The sequence below is a fragment of the Schistocerca nitens genome, chromosome 6, assembly GCF_023898315.1.
Source record: "Schistocerca nitens isolate TAMUIC-IGC-003100 chromosome 6, iqSchNite1.1, whole genome shotgun sequence".
Classification (NCBI taxonomy): domain Eukaryota; kingdom Metazoa; phylum Arthropoda; class Insecta; order Orthoptera; family Acrididae; genus Schistocerca; species Schistocerca nitens.
In genome coordinates this window covers 697,536,057-697,558,841 of record NC_064619.1, presented here as the reverse complement: position 1 = coordinate 697,558,841, position 22,785 = coordinate 697,536,057, and the positions used below count along the sequence as shown (strand labels likewise).

Sequence of the window (22,785 nt, the reverse complement as noted above, 5' to 3'; positions counted from 1 at the left end):
CTTGATGATCTGTTGTAACTCTGATTCCATTATCTGGCAGTCACAGAGAAGTCAGAGATGGTTATCACAAGCAGTGACAGGGTTTGATGCCTGCAGGTTGGTATTATCAATGGCAGCTGTTCATATTGTGGTGAGATATCAATGATGCTGGTCATAATTCTCCACCACTGTGGTGTGTGTGTCCCACATTCAGATCTGTAGAGAAATGGAAGTGGTGAAGAAAGGCTGCCCCCAAGACAGGTTCTTTGATTCTGAGACCAAGAACTGCCATGGAAGCATGTCACGCAGACCCCATTCGATCGTCAAGTGTCTATTCCATAAATCACAATAGACAAATCATTTGAAGCAATAGGCTGGATGATCAGTGTAGTCAACTCGGTCAGAAGGTCCTCTCGGGGGAGGGGCACACTCAATTCTGAACCAGTGTTGATGAGAAGAAATTGGTCGATAGAGAGATCTGGTATGTGGAGTCCACCATCAGCTTGTGGAATCAAGACCAAACTATTTTGCTTCACATGTCACAAATGTAGGTAACTTGGATGAGTTCTCTGATCTGGAGCACATATTGTGGACTGAGTTTCAAGTTTGAGTGATTACATGGGGCAAGCACAGAAACATGCATTGAATCAACACTGGGTGAGGCCTCAACAGCTTGCCTGGGCACAGCATGCTGCTGATTGCTGGGGGCATGTTTGTTTTGACTGGCAGGAGGTCACTGATACCACAGCACTTGCTGGTGGCATCATCCTCGGTAGCATCCTTGAATGCTCAGTTTGGCTAGGTTGCCTGTGGCCTTGCGCCATGGTGTGATACTAAGCTGTGTATCTGGCTGTCATTGTTGTATGGGAAATCAATCAGTGTTGTATCACAGCTAAAAGCCTATCAGCCAAAATTAATTTACATTCCATAGTTTCATCTTCATGCAAAATCATGGCCATCTGTGTCTATGGTGGTAGCTTAGCACTAGAATGACAGAAGGGGTCACTGTGTCACCTGTCATTCTTTTTTCTTCATAGTCACATCCATTTTTTTTATTTTGTTCATGAAATTGTGTGACTTTTCCTAATTTTTTTCTCCTTTTTATGACAATGTATTATGATTTACAAAATATTTATATTTTCTTGGGCATGTCCTTTGATATATTTAGAACAGCAATATGGGGCAGTTTGACACTGTTCTTTCCCTTCTGCATATAAGTAAACAATCAAACAATAAAACAGCAACAGTCAGCAATCATGCAGAGTTGTTGGTGCTGATAGTTTCATCTCGACATGTGCATATTTCAATCTGCTACAATTTATATCGTGTCATTCAGATAATATTCTTTGTCCATGAAAGACATTTTCAAACATCTCATCATTTTGTTTAAGTTACCTACATTCATGACATGTGGTCCAAGCTAGTTTGGCCCTGATTCCACATGATGATTGTTGGTTCTACATACTGGATCTCTCTACTGACCACAGATAAAGATGGTCATGATTTTGCATGAGGATGAGACTAAGGAATATAAATTAATTTTGACTGATAGGCTTTTAGTTGTGTTGCTGATGAAGAAATGTTACACCTCTTAGAGAATTCGACAGTGAGCTGGAAACTGAATTCACTGATGAAGGTGAGTATTTCGTATCAAAGACAAGTGTAGATGAAGATGAAGACATTATGAATGTGGAGTGATTAGTGAAGGAGGATTTAGATGTTGATTTATATCTATTCTCACCTCATCCATCACAGCAGGCCTCTACAAAGATGATCATTAGAGATGAAACCTAGTGGGAGATTGTCAGTTTTTCATCATCTTGAAGAAGGGTGGCTGGGAACATTCTAAAGAAGTGATGAGTTCCCACTAGATACACTTGTCAATGAGTAGAAACTCAGTTTTCAGTGCTTCCTGATTCAGTTTTATAGAACCAGAGCTACATCTCACAGAATCAAATGTTCAAAACATATTAAAAAACAATGATTGGATCATATCACTTAGGAAACTGGAAAAATTGTTAGCCATCATATGTGCTTGGGGTGTCATTTATATTAATGATATGACTGCAGAGGCTCTTTAGCCACATTCTTGGGAACGTATTTTTAACAAGGACATTATGCCAAGGAACAGATTTCAGGAGCATCTCGGATTTCTCCAATCTGATGAAAAATCAGCCTGAGCTGAAAGCCTGCCAGCAAATAATTTTGCTCTTGTATTTGAAAATTTGAAAAAATTCTTGGAAAATAGTATTTGTTTTTATCGCCCTGCAGAAAATATAAACATGCAGATAAGATGCAGGTTCACTCAATTCATGCCCAACAAACCCAATAAATATGATCTTAATTTCTGGATTGGTGCCAATATAGCAACAAATTATGTATGTAATTCTTTCTCATTCCTCAAAAAAGAGGACACACATACACACACACACAGAGAAGCAACAACTCTAAAATATGAGTGCATCATTTTGCATGTCATGGGGCCATTTCTAAGTGGAGATTAAAACATGATGACAGTTGATTTCTTCACACCCCTTCAGTTTGTAAGAAGTTCTTTAATTGGTATAATGAACAAGATCTGCATGTAATCCCTGCTGAAGTAAAGTAGTCAAATGCTGAAATACACTGCACCACGACCCTGTGCCAGACTGGCAAAACAGACTGCACCCTGACTGTATACCAAGGAAAGAAGAAAAAAAAAATGTCATTCTTCTGAGTGCACTGCATGCTGAAGTAACAATAAGCAAATAATAAAGAAAAAATCTGAAACCATAACATTCTAAAATGCAATAAAGGATGAGGTGGACCTGGATGATCAAATGACCTATTAATATACGAAAACACTGTGTGCCAGTGCATGTCTTCTACAACATTTTGGACATGGGGGCAATAAAAACATGGTCATCTACAAAATGGTAACAAACAAGAAAATGGAAAGGAAGGAGATCATACTTCAGCAGGCAAGTGAACACTAAGGAATGAAACAACAAGAAGAACATACAGAAGAAAATATGGGATCAAAATCGTCTAGAAAGGAGAAGAAGTGACAAATCAACCTCTGAAAGGCAATAAGACCAGTGACTATGGTGCAGATTTCCACAAAGCCATGTGCAGAAAATGTGTGCATCAAATAGAAATCACCTTTTCTGACTGTTTCTGACAGATTACAGTGACTTGAGAAATAAGTACAGTGAAGCTGTGTAGAACACAGGCAATTATAATATGGCCCATATATGCTAAAAATGTCTAGAAGCTTTCACGAGTACTCAATGTATGAAAGTCTACAGTTTAGATAACTAGTGTGCATGAGCAAGGATAAATTGGTGATATAGTAGTGTACTAATTATCATTACAACTCACAAAAATGAAGGGATTAGTGTAGTCTAAAATATAGTACTTTTTTAAGTCATACATGAAAATATTTTATGCAGGGTCAAAATAAACTCTTCCTGCCATTTTAGAAATGTTAGAAACTCCACCACTCTAGTGTTAAAGAGCCAGGACATCCATAGCATTTTGTCTGGCATGAGGGTCAAGTCAATTAATGTGTGAAGGTGCCTCAAAAACTAAGAGGATGCCTTGGTATCTAATTGCTTGTTGTAAATGACGACATAGTTGTCGCTCCAGTGTCCTAGTTAGCCAGTGGAGGAAAGCTGCCTTTGCCATGTCATATTTGCCATAAGCTTTGGGTGCTTTTATGGTATAGCTGAAGATGTTGATGTGCTGCCCATGTGGCTCAAGAAAGCAACAAACTTTGAGTCCTCATTGAAAATTACATAGTTCTGTAGAATTTACTCAGTGACTGCACATAACTGGTTCGTCCGTACGAAATGATGGCAGCTTGGAGTGAGGTCCTGGTTGAACAAATGGTCCACTGAAATTATGTCACAGATGTGGTGGCACGTGAAGTTGGAGAGCAATGGCAGATGAGCTCCCCAGGTCCAAATGCAGCATGGAAGAAACTCGGAGAAGAAAATTACCTTGCATGACTTTATGTGTGGGTGCTGCTAGAATGTTCCCACCATGACTGAGCTGAGAAAATTAAATTCCATGCCATGTGCCTGTCCATAACAGTCTATGGAACAGCATCTTGGTGGTATAAAAACAGGTTGTTCATGTTACTGAAATCGTCTAGTAAGTCAAAAATCATCACGCATTGTTCATTTACACAAATGTCATTGTTGTTACCCACAGCTTGACACATAGAAACATCACTTTCATATTACACACTTAATGGTGACTATTCCTGCTAGTCTGAAACATTAAATTATGCATTGTGGATGTCACTGTCTTGTACCTATAGTTCACTAGAACTTTAAGTGTATATTAGCTCCACTGTTAGAGTGTGAGTGATGAGGTGTAGTACACTGGGTAACAATAGTAGCTGCTGACATTTGCCATAGGGTCACTGATGTGGTGGATCTGGGTAGCAATACTTGTAGCAGAATGACTAAGGCAGCTAGTGCACATAAAATGCACTTTAACACCAGCACTATGATACAGAGGAAAGCTTGTGCACACACAAATGTTCAGAGTGAACTGGCTCAACCAGAGGTAGCCTCATTGCTGGCATTCTCCATGCTGGCAAAAGAGGCTTCTTTTCCCTTGCTACAGTTATTGATGGTGGAGCCACCATAGGTTGTTTTCTCTTTTTTGTTTTGTGACTTTCAATTAGACACTAAAATTTGAACAGGAAAGGTTCAATTGTTGCAGATCACCAGCTCTTGAATATTATCCTTTCATTGCAGCAATTAAAATAGTTTCTCAATTCTTAATTTATATCAGAGTGAATAGGTTGCATGGTCCTCTAATTGATTTACCTCATCTCCAAAAGCTGTTTGTTAGTTCATAAATTTTTGTTTAATTAATATTATAATATTATACTCTGAATGACAGTGTTCACTGAGACAAATGATTTCTGTTCTTATATTCTAGATGAATAATTTGCAATTCATGAACTATACACGAGTTTTATTTTAAAAGTCAGCATTAGACCTTTGGTACTCTGTTGCATAATGTTTATTTAGTTAAGTTATCAGTAGGAGATATACAGCAGCTAATTAATGTATCTGAATTTTTCAAAGTAGCTTCATTCTGTCAATTTTATCACATTAACTTTAGTTTGAATAAGCATATATATTTTGTAGTAGTTTAACATTAATTAATTATTAATGTGATTTCTAATAGTTAGTTCAATTTATTATTGTAAATCTTATCTGCTTCCAGATCCTTGGAGGTTCTTCTTCATGGTGGTATTCATGGTACACGATGAGTGACTGAGTGATCTGCTGTCTGTTTTCCAAGTAAGATTGAAATTTTTTTTGAGTATATATTTCCAATGTATCCATTTTATCTTATAATACTGAAAGACTTTAGTAATAATAAGAGAAATAATTGCTGCATATTCTTGTATAATTCTCCAGGAAGAACTTTTGTTGTGCTTCTTTATATTCTGACCATTTATTACCAGATTTGAAATAAAACTTATATTTATGTAAGCAAATAATTAATAATCATATATTTCACAATAGTTTCTGTCATCTCCAAGAATTTCACCATAATGTCTTTATCATGAGGACTCATAAAATCCTACCAGTGCCCAAATCCAAATTTCCTGTGGGTCAACACTACCTCTCGAGATAGCCAAACATATAATGAGGTAATTACTGATCCTTTCTCTTGCTGATTATCACTTTCCTATCTTGGATAATTTGTCAATATCTTATTATTAATTGTTTGCCAGTATTTTCCTCTAAACTGTCAAATTTATTTTCACAGCAGGTACTAGCTATTTCACACATACTATATGCAAATAATTGAGGAATGATGAAAGGATTCTGGAAGAAGGCATTTTCAGCTGAACATTTCAAAATAGATCATCAGACAGCCAACATATTTGTAAAATCTCAGGTAAATATAGAACACTGGTTAACCACTTATATGATTCAGTCTACTATAATTTACGACAAATGACATAACTTCTTGTTGTGAAGTTGACAACGAAGAAATTTTTTAAATCATTAAAAGTGTCAGAACGTTGATGAAATTCTTGTGCGATTGCTGCATTCGTTATTTAGGAATAATATGTGAGATTAAGTTGTACTGAAGAAAACAGCAGTTCTGCGGAATAACTTATTTCAAGCCAACGAGAAGTCAAGGTATACATGATCAAGGACCTACCAGCATGTATAAGAAAAAAATTACAACCCTGTGGATACCATAACCAGTCACAACAGAAGAAAAGATCTGCATTGATGTTTATTAAGAAGCATAATACGGTTACAAACAAAGGTGTTCATACCAAGTGCCTTTCTTCAGAAAATATTTGGGAATTTATTGCATAAGAAAACTTAATTTCGTGAAGGTGCAATTTGTTATCTTCTGTGTGTTCAGGGAAAAATGTAGGCCCTTTAGCAGGTAGGAAATAGGTTTTATCTCACTGCTGTTTTTTATAAGCTCGGAATGTGAATGGGCAAGAAATATTCATCCAAATTCAACAGAGTCCATCAACATTTCTTCTTCCTTGATGAATGTGCCATGCTTATGCTGAATATTCCCTTGGTTAAAAAGAATGAATTTAGCATCCACATATTTATGTTGTTATTGGCACCACAGAATAAGAGTTCCACTGCAAATTATATCCTCTTTACCTACTATGTTAAGTAAATCACATATCCATATTTGTATAAATGAGTACACTCTAATTTTACAGTGGCAACTGCGAGATGGCATTTCAGTTCCATATTTATTATATCGAGCAGTGATTGCCATATTCTTCCTGGCTGTGTTTATTGTCTCACTGCTGGGAACTAGCACAATGCAGAAAAAATCAGTACTTGGCTGGAAATGGCTAATATACCTCACAAACTGGGGAATTACAATGTGCACTATTCAAGCCGTCTTTGGTCTGGTTATTGTATACATTGCAAAGTTGAAGGAGAAGCATCAGATATCAGGTAAATCAATATAAGTGATAGTTATTACTAATGATAACCATTTGACAAAAAGAATTATAAAAAACTTACTTCTATTTTCATCCTCAGCAGAGGCAGGCACTGACACCATGCCACTGCACTACAAAATTTACTGGGCTATTCACACAATAGCTACAACAGCTGCTGTATGTATCACTATTTCTTATTGGTCTGTAGTGTACAAACCTGGTGAGTATTTGATATGTACAGCAATTTTATTTACTGTCATAAATCTCTTATTTTCAGATTTTTAACATTTCTTTACCAGTCTATTGTGAATAATGTAATGATTCATTGCATGTCAAATGAACTTTGGCTAACAAAGAACATAGAGCCTGAGAAAAACACTGCTTAAAAACAAAACAAGAATCATAGGTCTGCTTATTCCAAATCAGCTATGTACTCACACTTTCTACATTTTCTGACAAATACACAAACCGTGGAGACACTTTTGAGGCATTCACTGAATACTTCTCTGATTTTTTAATCAATATTAGTTGCCTACTGTCCAAGAGCATCATTCATGTATTAAATAACCTAACAGATTCCCAGACAGTCTGCAATCTGCATTCATTTAACTCCCATTTATTACTATTTACACCTCTCACTCGGTACATCAGCGTACACCACCTACATGTTTTTTAATTATGTTTATCCATCCATAGACAATAAATACTGTATGATGTTGCCTTATGTACATGTAAATTTTATGTGAATTCATTATGAGGAAAATGAAACATAAAAAATAAATATAAAAAATACTACACACCAGGTAATTCGAAGGGATCTATACACAGTAATACAAATTTAACAATATAGTGAAGATGTTAAGTCACGTCACACACACACACACACACACACACACACACACACACACACACACACACACACACACACAAATAACAAAAAATAACAAAAACTGTCTCTGGATATGATTTCATGTTTCGGGGGATGGAAAAATTGCAAAAAAAAAAAAAATGTTTTATTGGTGCCCTTGTGTAGTACTTCTTTTTGCTTACTGAGAATGGAATGCTGTGCTACTTCAGGTACTGCAGCTATAAAAGTTGTCTGAAAATCTTCAGCACTGGTCATAATACGTGATATACATTTGTATATATGTAGTGAGGGTACAAGGTAGAGATGTTTAAGATAATTCTTAGACCAAAGCAAATGGAACTGATGAAATCTTCCTGATTTGTCAGCTGAATTGCGGTAACAAGATGACACAAGGGATACAGCTGATAACCCAATATTTCATCAATGAGATTTAGCAACAAAGCCTGCATTTGCATAGATGCTGAATAGAGTTTTTGTTCAAGTTTTATTACATGGGCATTGAAATTTATTTTTCATCTACATGAATCCCCAGAAATATTGTAGAATTTACTCTAAGGCTTTGTCACCCAGTACCAGATATACATTTACACTTTGACTTATTTTCCCAAACAGCAGGTGATTTCTTTATTTACATTTCATGTCAACCTGCTTGCATTGAACCCAAGAGTCAATAAATTGAAGACTTTATCAGTAATTATAGTTCAATCAACAAAGGAAAGTAAGGGAAAAATTTGTGTAGTCAATAACTTTTGTACAGTGGACAACATACTAAAAGCAAAGATGGTATCTGTTCTTTCGGACACGTCTGAAAGAACAGATACCATTGGTGACCGTGTAGCTCTCAAGAATGAAATGATAATTAAATCAAGACCCTGAGCTGCCAACAGGCGTTGATATACATCAACGGGGACAGTTGAAAATGTGTGCCCCGACCGGCACTCGAACCCGGCATCTCCTGATTACATGGCAGATGCTCTATCCCTCTGAGCCACCAAGGGCACAGAGGATAGTGCAACTACAGGGATTTATCCCTTGCATGCTCCCCGTGAGACCTACATTCCCAACTTAATGTCCACACACTACATTTGTTGTGCCCCTGCCCATTACACTCATTACACCCGGCAGACAATCTTACTGAGGCCCACAAGTGCGCATCCGAACAGAAGAAGGTCAATGGCCAGTTAGCCTTAACTATATGAAGATGGTATCTGTTCTTTTGGACATGTCCAAAAGAATCTCACGGAGAGCGTGCAAGGGATAAATCCCTGCAGTCGCACTATCCTTGTGCCCTTGGTGGCTCAGATGGACAGAGCATCTGCCATGTAAGCAGGAGGTCCCAGGTTCGAGTCCCAGTCAGGGCACACATTTTCGACTGTCCCTGTTGATGTGTATCAATACCTGTCAGCAGCTTAGGGTCTTGATTTAATTATCATTTCATTCTAGAGAGTTGCACAGCCACCGATGGTATCTGTTCTTTTGGACAGACACCATCTTCATATAGTTAAGGCTAACCGGCCATTGACCTGCTTCTGTTCAGATGCACACGCATTGACCGAACTCTTACGGGACTCGTTAAGATTGTCTGCCACGTGTAATGAGTGTAATGGGCAGGGGCACTATGAATGTAGTGTGTGGACATTAAGTTGGGAATGTGGGTCTCACGGGGAGTGTGCAAAGAATAAATCCCTGCAGTTGCACTATCCTCTATGCCCTCGGTGGCTCAGATTGATAGTGTGTCTGCCATGTAAGCAGGAGATCCTGGGTTCGAATCCCGGTCAGGGCACACATTATCAAATGTCCCCATTGATGTATATCAGTGCCTGTCGGCAGCTTAGAGTCTTGATTTAATTATCATTTCAACATAATAAAAATCCTGACCAGTGGTGTGTGAATTTAGTGTAAAATGCTCCTCATTACAAAATTGAACTACACTAAATTTCCTACAAAAAAGGCCTTGTTAATTTTTTTCAGGACTAATAGGGATGGAAAAATTGCAAGTTTTTTAAAAATAGTGTTTTAATGGTGTAAAATTGATGTTTGTTGTTAAATGAAATGGGTTAAGAACAAATATTATGTTTTTGTATCACATCTACGTGCAATAGAACAGTATTAAGGGATAAATTGTACTCTGCAGGTGTAACAGGATACAAAGGTGAAGGTGACGATGTTGATGTCATTCTCTCTGACGTCTCTCTCGACTCCTCTTCTGAGGCGATGGAGGTTGATGTCAGACTGGGACAATCATCTCGCCCCAAAACTGAGCCTACACCTGTTGAGGGCTCTCCTCCCCAACAGAAAGTGCATTATACAGTGGAACATGAATGGATTCCGGGCACATGTGCAGGAAGTGAACCTCCTAGCATGGCAACGTCCCCTGTGCTTGTGTTTACAGGAAATGCATTTCAAACCATCTGATGCTCCTGTACTAAGGGCCAAAGGCGGAGTCCCCGTGTTTGTCAATAATGACCACCACTCCTATGCTCTCCCGCTGAATACTGACCTGCAAGCAGTTGCAGTTGAAATTCATTCACGTTGGAGGCTTACCATTTGCTCCCTTTATTTACCCCCTCTGGATGCAGTGAACTTAGAGGCTCTCACAGATGTTATCGAACAACTCCCCTGCCCATTTCTCCTCCTGGGAAACTTCAATGGCCATCATGTCCTGTGGGGCTCCACTTCTCTTTGCACTCAAGGTCGAGTTTTGGAGATCCTCCTAACATCTCAAGTGTTGTGCATCCTAAACACAGGTACTCCGACTCATTTCTCTACTGCTACTGGGTCATTCTCAGCCATTGACCTATCTTTCTGCTCTCCAACCCTCACCGACTCTGTTCACTGGGAGGTCATTGACGACCTTCATTCCAGCGATCACTTCCCCATCCGAATTCATCTCCTGGATGGTGTATTGCTGGAGCAGAGATCGCCATCGTGGATGATTGGCAGAGCTAACTGGCCACTGTTCACTCGGTTGGCTGTCTTTGAACGCCACAACAGTGTACAGGAATGGGTGGATCACATCACACTTGTGATCCATTATGCTGCTGACCTGTCCATACCACAGTCTTCTGGCCCTCTTAAGCGGCACCTCGTGCCTTGTTGGACAGAAGAGTGCCGTTCAGCCATCCGGGACAGGCGTGCGGCTCTTCGACGATTTAAATGCCGCCCAACAGCGGTCAATCTTACCGCCTTTCGAATCGCGAGAGCCAAGGCATGCCGTGTCATTAAAGAGAACGAGAAAAGGTCATGGCATGAGTTCCTGAACTCCATCAACCGTTCCACTTGTTCCACAAAAGTATGGGAAGCCATCCAGAGGATTTCCGGTAAACGCAGCCGTTTACCAATAGCTGCAGTCCTGAACCAGGGATGCTTCCAAACAACACCCAGAGCCATTGCTCAGACGCTGGCAGAGCATTTTGCACAAAGTACTGCCACTGCAACCCAGGATCCAGCGTTTCGTCACTACTGTGCGACTGTCGAAAGAGCGAACTTGGACTTTCGGTCGAACAGTTCTCTCGGTCGAACAGTTCTGACGCCTACAACTCCCCTTTCTCCATGTGGGAACTTGAATTGGCACTTACTGAGACTTCTGACGCTGCACCAGGTTACGACCACATCCGGTACTCCATGCTGCGACATCTGCCAGCGGCGTCAAAGGAAATCCTCCTCGAATATTTTAATCTCATATGGCAGACAGGAGTGTTCCCCACCTCGTGGAGGGAGGCAATCCTCATCCCTCTCCTCAAACCAGGAAAGGACTGCACATGTCCCAGTAGTTATCGTAGTATTGCCTTGACAAGCTGTGTCGGAAAGACCCTGGAACGGATGGTTAACCGTCGTCTGGTCTGGCTATTAGAGACCAGGCAACTCCTTAGCCGCTCTCAGTGTGGATTCCGAAAGTTTCGGTCCACGGTCGACAACCTGACCCTCTTAGAGGTGGCTATTCAGCAGGCTTTCCTCCGTCAGCATCACTGTATTGGTATCTTCTTTGATATCAGTAAGGCGTATGATACTACTTGGAGACACTGTATTCTTGCACAACTGCATCAATGGGGCTTTCGTGGCTGCCTCCCCATTTTCATTCGGTCTTTCCTGTCTCAGCGGTTTTTTCGGTCCCGCGTTGGTCACACACTGTCTGATCGCTTTGAGCAAGAGAACGGTGTCCCCCAGGGCAGTGTTTTAAGTGTTACCCTCTTTGCCATAGCCATCAACAGTATAACATCTACAGTGAGGAGTCCAATACAGTGCTCCTTATTTGTCAACGACTTTGCTGTTTTCTATTCCTCCTCCAGTGTTGCAACCATGAGCCATCAGTTGCAGCTAACAGTGTGGCGGTTAGAGGAGTGGGCTGCAAAGACGGTTTTAGGTTTTCTGCCGATAAGTGTGTTTGTGTTCATTTTAATCGTTCTCGTCGTCTTTTTACTTTGCCTGCCTTGCATATGGGGGATACTGTCCTACATTTTAGAGACACAGTGCGGTTTCTGGGCCTAATTTTTGACTCCAGGTTGTCATGGCTGCCACACCTACGTGACTTGAAAGCCAGAACCCTGAAGGCGCTGAACATCCTCAAGTGCCTCAGCCACAGGTCTTGGGGAGTGGACAGGGCGCGTCTCCTTCAGTTTTATCGAGCTTTTGTGCATTCACGGCTGGACTATGGGTGCACAGTATATGGGTCAGCAAGGCTGTCTTATTTGCAGATCCTTGACGCTGTTCACCATGCGGGGATTCGACTGGCCACGGGTGCTTATCGGACCAGTCCCGTACCCAGCCTCTGTGCTGAGGCTGGCGAACCGCCACTTACCATCCGGCGGCAGCTCCTGCTGGTGCGCCAGGCTTGTAAGTTTCTTGCAGCTCCCAGCTCGCCTTCTCACCATCTTGTTGCCCATCCACCTCTGGACCGCCTTTTTTCCCGCCGTTCCCGGGCTACGTTGCCGTTTGGGATCCGTGTGCAACGTGTGCTAGAGTCCCTTGGTGTGAAGTCTGCACCCAAATCCAGGGTTTTAACCACCTGCCACCCTGGTTACTGAAGAGGCCCGGAGTGATTTTAGATTTATTGCAGTACAAGAGAGATTGCACTCCTGCAACATTTTCTGCCATTTTATCTGAGCACCACGACTATGTAGCTGTTTTTACAGATGGGTTGAAACAAGGGGATTCCGTTGGTTGCTCAGTTGTTTTTCCAGATCGTGTCCTCAAGGTCCGACTGCCTCAGACTTTTACTGTCTTTGATGCAGAATTGTCTGCGATCTTGCGGGCACTGGAGCAGATGTGACATTCTTCCTCTCCTAAATTTCTTGTCTGTTCCAATTCACTCAGTGCCCTTCACTCATTGCAGCATTTGTATCCGGCAGACAAAATAGTCCAGACCATCCAGGATGCCCTTCTCCGACTACAGCGACTGGGGAAGGTTGTAGCTTTCTGCTGGGTTCCGGGGCATGTCAGCATTGCTGGGAATGAAAGGGCAGGTCTCGCAGCCAAGGAGGCGTGTCTCGATACAAAAGTATCTCAGTGTGCTGTCCCCCTGCACGCACTCACCTCGCTGTTGAGCTCACGAGTCATGCATCAGTGGGAGGATGAGTGGCTGGAAGTGACTGACAATAAGCTCCGTATAGTCAAGCCCACAACGCATGTGCGGTGTACTTCCTTTCAGCCCCATCGACGGGACGAGGTTCTCCTCACTCGGCTTCGAATAGGCCACAGCTCTACGACGCATGGCTTCCTGCTCCGGCGAGAGGACCCTCCAATGTGTGGTGCTTGTGGTGTCCAGGTCACTGTGCACCACATTTTATTGGATTGCGTTTTATTTTCTGACCAGCGGACCTGCCATCTCTTTTAGGCAACACTCAGACGAATGTGGTTAAAGTTTTAAAGTTCTGTGCCATGTCAAATGTTTTTACAAAGATTTTAGACACACACACACACACACACACACACACACACACACACACACACACCACACTCTCTCTCTCTTTCTAATGATACATACTGCTTGTGGTTGCACAAGTATGATTGAATGCCATAGTTGCTTAATTTTTGTATCAGCGTTTCATGGTCAATGGTGTCAAATACCTTTGAAAGATCCAGAAACATTGCAGAGAGAACCTTTTTCTCATCTAAGGACTGTAAAATGTGTTCTGTTAGACTGGCAATTGCTGATTCTGTAGATTTATCCTTTCTGAAACCATGTTGTGAGGGTATGAGAATGTTATGTTTGTCCAAATAGTTAACTAATCTGGTATACATAAGCATTTCTAGGATTTTTGAGAAATCTGATATCAGTGAAACTGGTCTGCAGTTGATGAGAAATGAAGCAAGACAAAGGTTTTAAAGAGTATAAAATGGTGCACCATATACATTTTTGGCACCTTTGGAATGTTGATGATGGTTTCAGTCCCAGTTAGGTGCTTGAAGACTTTTTCTATCAACAATTTATATTGTGAATAATATATAAAAAATTTTAGCTAGTACAAGGCAATGTCTCAGTTTGTTGTAGAATCTTAAAATATATTCTGAGCTCAAACATAATGAGGTATCTTGAACAGAGTGACCTCCTCAATGCCAACCACCATGGATTCCGAAAACATTGATCATGTGAAACCCAACTCACTCTTTTTTTTATGATGTACTGAAGGCTTTAGATCAAGGCGGTCAGGGGGATGCAGTATTCCTTAATTTCTGAAAAACATTTGGCTCATGTCAAAAGTACAATTGAATGAAATTTGTGACTAGGTCAAAGACTTTTTAGCAGAGAGGATGCAGCATGCTATCTTGGATGGAGAGTCATCATCAAATGTAGAAGTAATTTCAGGCGTGCCCCAGGGAAGTGTGTTTGGACCCTTGCTGTTCATGTTGTATATCAGTGACCTTGCAGACAATATTAATAGTAACCTCATACTTTTTGCAGATGACACAGTTATCTATGATGAAGTACTGTCTGAAAGAAGCTGCATAAATACACAGTCAGATATTGATAAGATTTCAAAGTGGTACAAAGACTGGCGACTTGCTGTAAATATCGCACAAATACCTGGGTGTAACATTCAATAGGGATATGAAAGGGAATGATCCCATATGCCCAGTTGTGCATAAAGCATGCAGTAGACCTCAGTTATTGGTAGAATACTGGGAGATCAGTCAGGGAATTACTTACAAATCACTCATATGACTGGTTCTAGAATATTGCTCAAGTGTGGGACCTGTACCAAATAGAACTGACAGGGGGCATTGAACAGGTTTGTTTGATCCATGGCAGAGTGCTACAGAAATACTGAAGAAACTAAACTGGAAGACTCTTGCAAATAGACAAAGTATCATGAGAAAGTCTATCAAAAAAGTTTAAAGAACTGACTTTAAATTACGACTCTAGAAATAAACTACAACCTCCTATGTATTGCTCACATAGGGACTGTGAGGACAAGATTAGAATAATTACAACATGCACAGAGGCATTCAAACAATGATTCTTCCTGCACATCATGTGTGAATGGAATGTGAAGACATCCTAATAAATGGTACAGTGGGACATACTCTCTGCCATACACCTCACAGCGGGTTGCAGAGTATAGATGTAGATCTAGAAGTACATGGGTTGCCCAGAAAGTAATGCACCACATTTTGTTTCTTCAACCATTCTTTATTGAACATAATGGGAATTACACACATGAAAGAATGGTGTTTTATCTACTCACCCTATTTTTCCACATAATCTCCATTCCATTCTATGGCCTTCCTCCAGTTCAAAACAAGAGCATGTATGCCCTGTCAGTACCAATCCTTGTCCTGATGGCAGAGTCAGTGCTTCACTGTGTGAATCACCTCATCACCGACAAAATGTCTTCCATGAATGGCAGCCTTTAACAGCCCGAAAAGTGGAAGTCCAAGGGGGCTAAGTCAGGGCTGTAGGGTGGATGAGATAACCCTGTCCAACCCTGTTTTTTGATGTATTCAGTAGTCCTCAGACTTGTGTGGGGCTGAACGTTATCGTGTTGCAGCAAAACATCTCCTGGGTTGCTGTGGCACCGAAGGCACTGGCAGCACATCTATGTTACTGCCTCATGGCATCACATCAATAAGAATCAAATCTTCACAGTCCCAGAACATGGTGATCTTGACCTTACCAGTTGAAGCAGTTGCTTTGAATTTTTTCTTCTGTGAGGCATGGGAGTGGCACCATAGACTTTCATTTTGTTTTGGGCTCAAAATGATGAACCCAGGTTTCATCACCTGTCACAATCTGAGACAAGAAGGCCTTGCCCTCTGCTTCAAAATGTTGCAACGAATCAATACAAATGTTTTTTCTGTGCAATTTGTGATCCACCATTAGATACCATTGGACCCATCTTGCACACCCTTTTGAATATTCAAGGGTGCAGATAATTGCTTCCACACTTTGTTTGCTGATTGACAGATGCAGTGCCAACACCGAGTCATTATGCATCTGTCCTCGTGAATTAGAACATCAGCTGCTGCCATGGATGGTCTTCCTGACCGCTGCAAACTGTAGAGCTCCTCTGAACTGCCTTCTGATGACCTCACCCTGTGCACCCAGTGACTAACTGTACTTCTGTTGACAGCAGATGCTCCGTAGACTTTGCACAAGTGTTTGTAAACATTCCCCACAGTTTCTTTCTCTGCAGTGAGAAATTCAATGACGGCATGTTTCCTGTAACATACATCACCTAAAGACACCGTTCTGAAACTGTCCTGCAGCTACGCTATCTGTCGGAAGTGATGGAAACTTGGCACGCTCACTCAGGAGACTTCAAGTAATACATATGAAACGTTTTGCATTCATAGCATTGTTTTAGGCCGAGAAAAAAAAGTGGTGCATCACTATCTGGAAAACCCTCAAAGATGTAGAACTTCCTTACAGCATGACTAAGAATCAATTTCCCCTGTTTTATTTATTTAATCGTATGGCTAGGGCCCCCACCGTTGGGCAGACCGTTCACCGGGTGCCAGTCTTTCAATTTGGTGCCACTTTGGTGACCTGCAGTCAGTGAGGATGATAGGATGATAATGACGATGATAGCACAACACCCAGTCCCTGGGTGGAGAAAATTACCCAACCCAGTCGTGAATCGAACCCGGGCCCAGAGGACTGACAACCCGTCACAGTGACCATTCAACTATTGGGGGTGGACAATTTCCCCTGTATCATTGTAGAATAATGTGCCGAGACTTATATAGTATCTGCTGATATGCTTTTCTTGTGTTAATGTTATCAGTAATTTGTATCTGAATTCAGTGCAGTGTTAACACACTTTGTGAAAAGTAAACACCCCCCCCCCCATGATTGTCTTCGTGCTGCATCACTAGTGATTCATAAGGTGAACTGCAGAAGTTTAAGTATAACTTTGTGAAATACCATAAGTTGGTTTTTGTAAGATAGTGAGGAATTATTTTGCAGACCTATTAAAGAAGGAAGTGTATGACCACAATCCAGCGACCTACCTTTCCTCTTGCTTCTAGCCTCCACCCCTGCCTATCCAGCCTCTCACATCCCCAGAAAACACTTGAAAACACTTTATCCCTTAATATGGCTCTACTACACTTAGATGTGATGCTTACAAGTAGTATTTGTTCTTAACTTACTTCTTTTAACAATAAACATCAACTTTGTACCATTAAAACACAATTTTTAAAAATCTGCAAACTGTTAGTCCTAACAAAAATGAAGTAGGCTTTTTTGTAGGATATTTAATGTAATATATTTTTGTACTGGGAAACATTTTTACTTGGTCCTGCTGTTTTCGAAATATCCAAGAAACTGCTTTATATGAAACAGATGAAACAACAAAATATTTGGAATAATATAATAGATGAAGTAACATCATTGCCCGCTAAATAATACCAAAAGCTACCTCCAAGATAAGATCTATAGAAACCATAATTAGCCACCAATGTCACATTTATTGACACTTTATGACAGTAAAAGGTACTAAAAATGACATGTTTTTGAGAGATCTTCAATGCAATTTATGTTAAGAACTGAATGCTTAATGTTTTTTGTGTTTTCAGTTCTGAGCTTGAGATGATTAATGTTTTTCATGTATGTTCAATCGATGGCATTTATGTATTCACACTATGAAACAGTAATATTCCACAACATCACAGTTCCTGTGCTGTGATTAGTTGACAGAAGCTAATGATGCTGATTTACATATCTGATTAGCCAACACACCTTACTTGTTGGTTTTCATATTTTTACTTGAGTAGTATGAAAATATGTAGTTTAAGTTGTACACCATATTAAGGAGCACTCAAAATGCATCCTTTTCAGTTTTCTTCATTGTGCTAAAGTATCATTGGTGGCTAAACATGCTACCATACATTACTCTGTTGAATTTATGTGTATACTCTTTTCTGGCTCTGCATTGTTTTTGTTTTTGTTTGATTTGATCATGTCTGAGCACGCCACTTACAGCCTAAGCTTATATTCTCAATTTCTGCCTAATAAAATGCAATTATACCATTCAGTAGTCACAGTATACTACAACTGTTTGCGAGAACTCAGGCACAAAACCCACAAAAACAAATTTGCTAGTTTATCCTGCAGAATTTGTCAGCAAGCAAGGAACATGCTTTGCATGCTTGTTTCGTCTAATCATTCTTGAAACTCTCAGTACATGGTGCCAGTTATGTTATCATATTCACATGAATTCTAGCAAGACATTTACAATTTTGTTATGCCTCTCCTGCAATGGATGGAATTATTGATTAACAGTGCATCAAAGCATAATACAGTTACACAGAAACAGCAATTCAATAACCGAGGTTCAGGCACTGTTGATTCCCATTTCCTAAAGTGGCAGAATGTGAAAATCACATGGAATTTGGTAGGACACCCTTCAGCTGAATGAACAGAGCCACTGGGTGTCGTATGAGAGTTGTTATCCACAGAAACCACACCTCCAAACCTCTGCTGCATGGAGCTAAGCAGCATGTCACGATGCAGCCTTAAGACAAACTACTACCGGTTTGAAAACAATAACTTGACATCAACAGATCCAAAGATTTGACTATCAGTATTTAAACCTGTGAAGGAAACATTTGAAATGTCTGCTGATAATTTAAATTCTGTAATCCATTGTTATGACATATTTTAATATATCTTTAGGGGGGCTATGTCTCAGAGCTTTTAACTGTGAGCCACACCTGATCTTGAGTATTTGATTAATTTTCTTTGAAACACTAGATTTAAGACAAATCCATTGATATCTTGTACATTGTACTACAGCCATGAATGGGCTGCAAAAATAAATAAACACACTACCATAGAGGACCCATAAAGCACACAAATATCTTCAACAGCAAGCAGTTCAGCACTTGGAATGGTGAACTCAAGTCTCCTTACTTTTCATGCTACCCAAGCTGATACTCAGCATGAAGGCTGATGTGAACAACTGTAAATGGGTAACGGTCACATCAATGAGCCAGCACACTGAGTGTCAAACAGTCCATGTATCGCATAGATCCAATTACGGATAGTTTTATGAGATATTTCTTTTCACAGTCTTTGCTTTCGATACCTTGCCAAACATGGCATCTTTGCAGGAAAAGTGATAGTCACTTCCTATAGATCATATAGACACCAAAATTAAATGCACTAGTCAGTGCAGTTTGTGGTGCCCTACTGTTTGGCTTAGTCACACTTTATGCCAACATTGCTTGTGCTCCAAAAGACTAAGATTTTTAATCTTAAACAGTGCACTAAGGTGTCTCTGGAACTGCCTTTTTATGTTTTTTATGACATATTATAAGCACATCACTTTGGATTTTTTTATATAAATTTTGCATACAATCTTTTGAGTGATTAATATTTCTGTTATAACGTCAAGTTGAACACATATATTTCAGAATGACACAACACATATAAGTCACTGAGCAAGTTGACAAAGCAAGACATGTGAACAAGGTAACATTCGAATGAACACTGAGTCCAAGTCTAGCGGCCACTGGCTGGCTGGCTGCTTAGGTGGCGCGGCTGCTGCATGGCTGGCAGACAGCGCCACATGTAGAGGACGCGCATAATTGCGCGGCGGCACTCTGAATGATCGGCGAGTCACAACACTTTTCCCCCCTTGGAAATTTGTTCACTGGCCTTGATGGAGGTGGCCTGTAGATTGCTAATGTCCATAGGCGTTGTTTGACTGGCCGTAAAGTCTCGAGGAGGAGGCTTCCCGTATGGACGGAAGTGTCCCCGATGATAATGGGTCGAGATAACAGGAGACGTAGAGGTCGAATCTGCTAGGGCCCCACGCACCAATCTGCCCATTGTGGCAAGTCCAGTTGATATAACAGGAGACATGGGCGATGTGTCGGCGTCTGTAGGAGGAGGAGGCGAGTAGATTGGCTCCAACAGATGATGGTCATCCAGTTCCTGCATGGGCACGTCTCCTGGTGGCGTCCGTTCTTGTACTGGCACTGAGATAACGGTGAGAGGGCTGCGTTGTGAGTAATGAGAGGTGCCAAGATCCCGAGCGTCAGGTAGAGCTGAAGGTGGTGTAGCGGCATTCAGAACAGGCGTTGCCGGCACACGAGGCTGAAGCTGGTCTGAATGACGCACTGCAACACCTGTGTCCGTGTGGATTTCGTACAGGCATTGGCCACGGTGTCTTAAGATGTGGCTTGGACTCCATTTTGGCCGCCTGCCATATCCCCGTACCCAGACAAGGTCGTTGGCAGTGAACCGGCCAAGCGAAGGCACCCGCGGCCGTGAGGTGGAAGGCCGCAGAAGATGAAGTAACGTGCGTGGATGTCGGCCATGTAAGAGTTCAGACGGGCTGTGGTCGCCCATGGGGATGAAATGGTAAGAAGCCAGAAACGGGAGAAGCGCATCATCAGCAGCAGAAGAAGTCAGGAGTTTCCGCATCTGAGCCTTAAATGTACTGACCAGTCGTTCAGCCTCACAGTTTGATTGTGGATGGAACGGAGGGGCCATGACATGCATAACGCTGTGACGAGCACAAAAATCCGCAAATTCGGGAGAGGCAAATTGTGGGCCATTATCAGTAACAAGAGTAGAGGGAATGCCTTCCAAAGAAAAAATGCAGCGCGACAGCACTAGTGCTTGCCGCGGTGGTAGGCGATGTGCAACGGACAATGAAAGGAAAGTTAGAGTAGGCGTCAATTACGAGGAGCCAATACGTACCTAAAAAAGGTCCCGCGAAGTCAGCATGAATGCGCTCCCAGGGCGTCTCAGGCGGAGTCCACGGTGACAAAGATGACTTCGAGGAGGGGGCCTGTGACGCACAAGCGCCGCAGGCAGTGACCATGTGTGCTATTTCAGAGTTGATGCCAGGCCAGTACACATGACGGCGCGCCAGATATTTTGTGCGAGACGCACCCCAGTGCCCTTGGTGAAGGAGGTGCAAGACCGAAGCACGCAAAAACGCAGGTACCACATCACGTGGTGAAGCATTGTCAGTGGAAAGGAGGATAACACCATCCCTAGCCGTGAGGCAGTAGCGCAAAGTGTAGTAGTTCTGCAACGGGTCAGAAGTCTTAGTGGACGGACGATCTGGCCAACCCTTCTGAATACAGCGTAAAACCCGGGAGAGGGTAGGGTCAGAACCTGTAGCAGCCACCAGCCGGTCCCCGGTGATGGGGAACCCGTCCACAACCTGCTGCTCGGCAACACCCAGATTATAACAATATGTTTACGTAATGTGTACACATAAACATACAGTTATAAATGTCCCCGTTCATAGTCGCTAATTATAACAATATGTTTACTTTTGTGCTGTAACATGTAGCTATAATCAGCGGTGGAAACATATTTGCGAACGCCGACTGTGTGCGGCTGTTTCTTGTTTGATCGTCTGATCAGTCGGAAGTTGCATTGCAGAGGAGAGTAAATGCCTATTCAAAATATAATTCTTTTTGGATAGCTCAACATGAATTTCCTAAGGGACTGTAGTTTATCATGCATTTACCAGTAGAATATGGCGCGGAGAAAATATTTCGCCGCATACAACTTCCGTCCGATTTCGACGAAAGAATTCGTGACTGAACTCTCTATTTGGCAGAAACATAAAGAAAATTAAATAACTTCATGAAGGAGTGAGACATAGATTCTATATTAAATAAATAGTCCGTACACCAGTTCCATTTAACTCTGAATTTATGGCAATTAATAGACGAACTTACACTGCAATGAAGGATTTAACATGGATGCCGTTTTGACTGGCACTTCTCGTAATGAAAACAATTCCTTTGACGTTTTCACATACACGTTGCACAATAAATCTACTGCTAGGCACTTTTAGTATTACACATTTTCTTTACACTAAAACAATACAGGGTGATTCAAAAAGAATACCACAACTTTAAAAATGTGTATTTAATGAAAGAAACATAATATAACCTTCTGTTATACATCATTACAAAGAGTATTTAAAAAGGTTTTTTTTCACTCAAAAAAAAAGTGCAGAGATGTTCAATATGGCCCCCTCCAGACACTCGAGCAATATCAACCCGATACTCCAACTCGTTCCACACTCTCTGTAGCATATCAGGCATAACAGTTTGGATAGCTGCTGTTATTTCTCGTTTCAAATCATCAATGGTGGCTGGGAGAGGTGGCCGAAACACCATATCCTTAACATAACCCCATAAGAAAAAATCGCAGGGGGTAAGATCAGGGCTTCTTGGAGGCCAGTGATGAAGTGCTCTGTCACGGGCTGCCTGGCGGCCGATCCATCGCCTCGGGTAGTTGACGTTCAGGTAGTTACGGACAGATAAGTGCCAATGTGGTGGCGCTCCATCCTGCTGAAATATGAATTTGCAGCTCTCTGCTAGCTCTGCAAGTCGATTTTCCTGGGCTGCGAACAAATGCTTGCTGGATGCGTGCTATATTTTCATCACTCTTTCTCGGCCGTCCAGAACTTTTCCCTTTGCACAAACACCCATTCTCTGTAAACTGTTTATACCAACGTTTAATACACCACCTATCAGGAGGTTTAACACCATACTTCGTTCGAAATGCACGCTGAAC

General features: G+C 41.4%; 1 protein-coding gene across 9 annotated transcripts in view; it reads left to right on the top strand.

Moving 5' to 3' along the window:
* The window catches only part of LOC126262402 (protein rolling stone-like), a 141,367-nt gene that overhangs the window by 103,975 nt on the left and 14,607 nt on the right, over positions 1–22,785 (top strand). For 4 of the 9 annotated variants that reach the window (XM_049959019.1, XM_049959020.1, XM_049959017.1 and 1 more), the window contains exons 2-6: positions 5,206–5,282; positions 5,511–5,638; positions 5,758–5,889; positions 6,692–6,935; positions 7,023–7,142. In XM_049959019.1, coding sequence (XP_049814976.1) covers positions 5,803–5,889; positions 6,692–6,935; positions 7,023–7,142 — 451 coding nt within the window. In that variant the 5' untranslated portion in view covers positions 5,206–5,282; positions 5,511–5,638; positions 5,758–5,802. The remainder of the gene's footprint in view (positions 1–5,205; positions 5,283–5,510; positions 5,639–5,757; positions 5,890–6,691; positions 6,936–7,022; positions 7,143–22,785) is intronic. The other 5 variants (XM_049959022.1, XM_049959023.1, XM_049959018.1 and 2 more) reach the window with 2 other exon arrangements.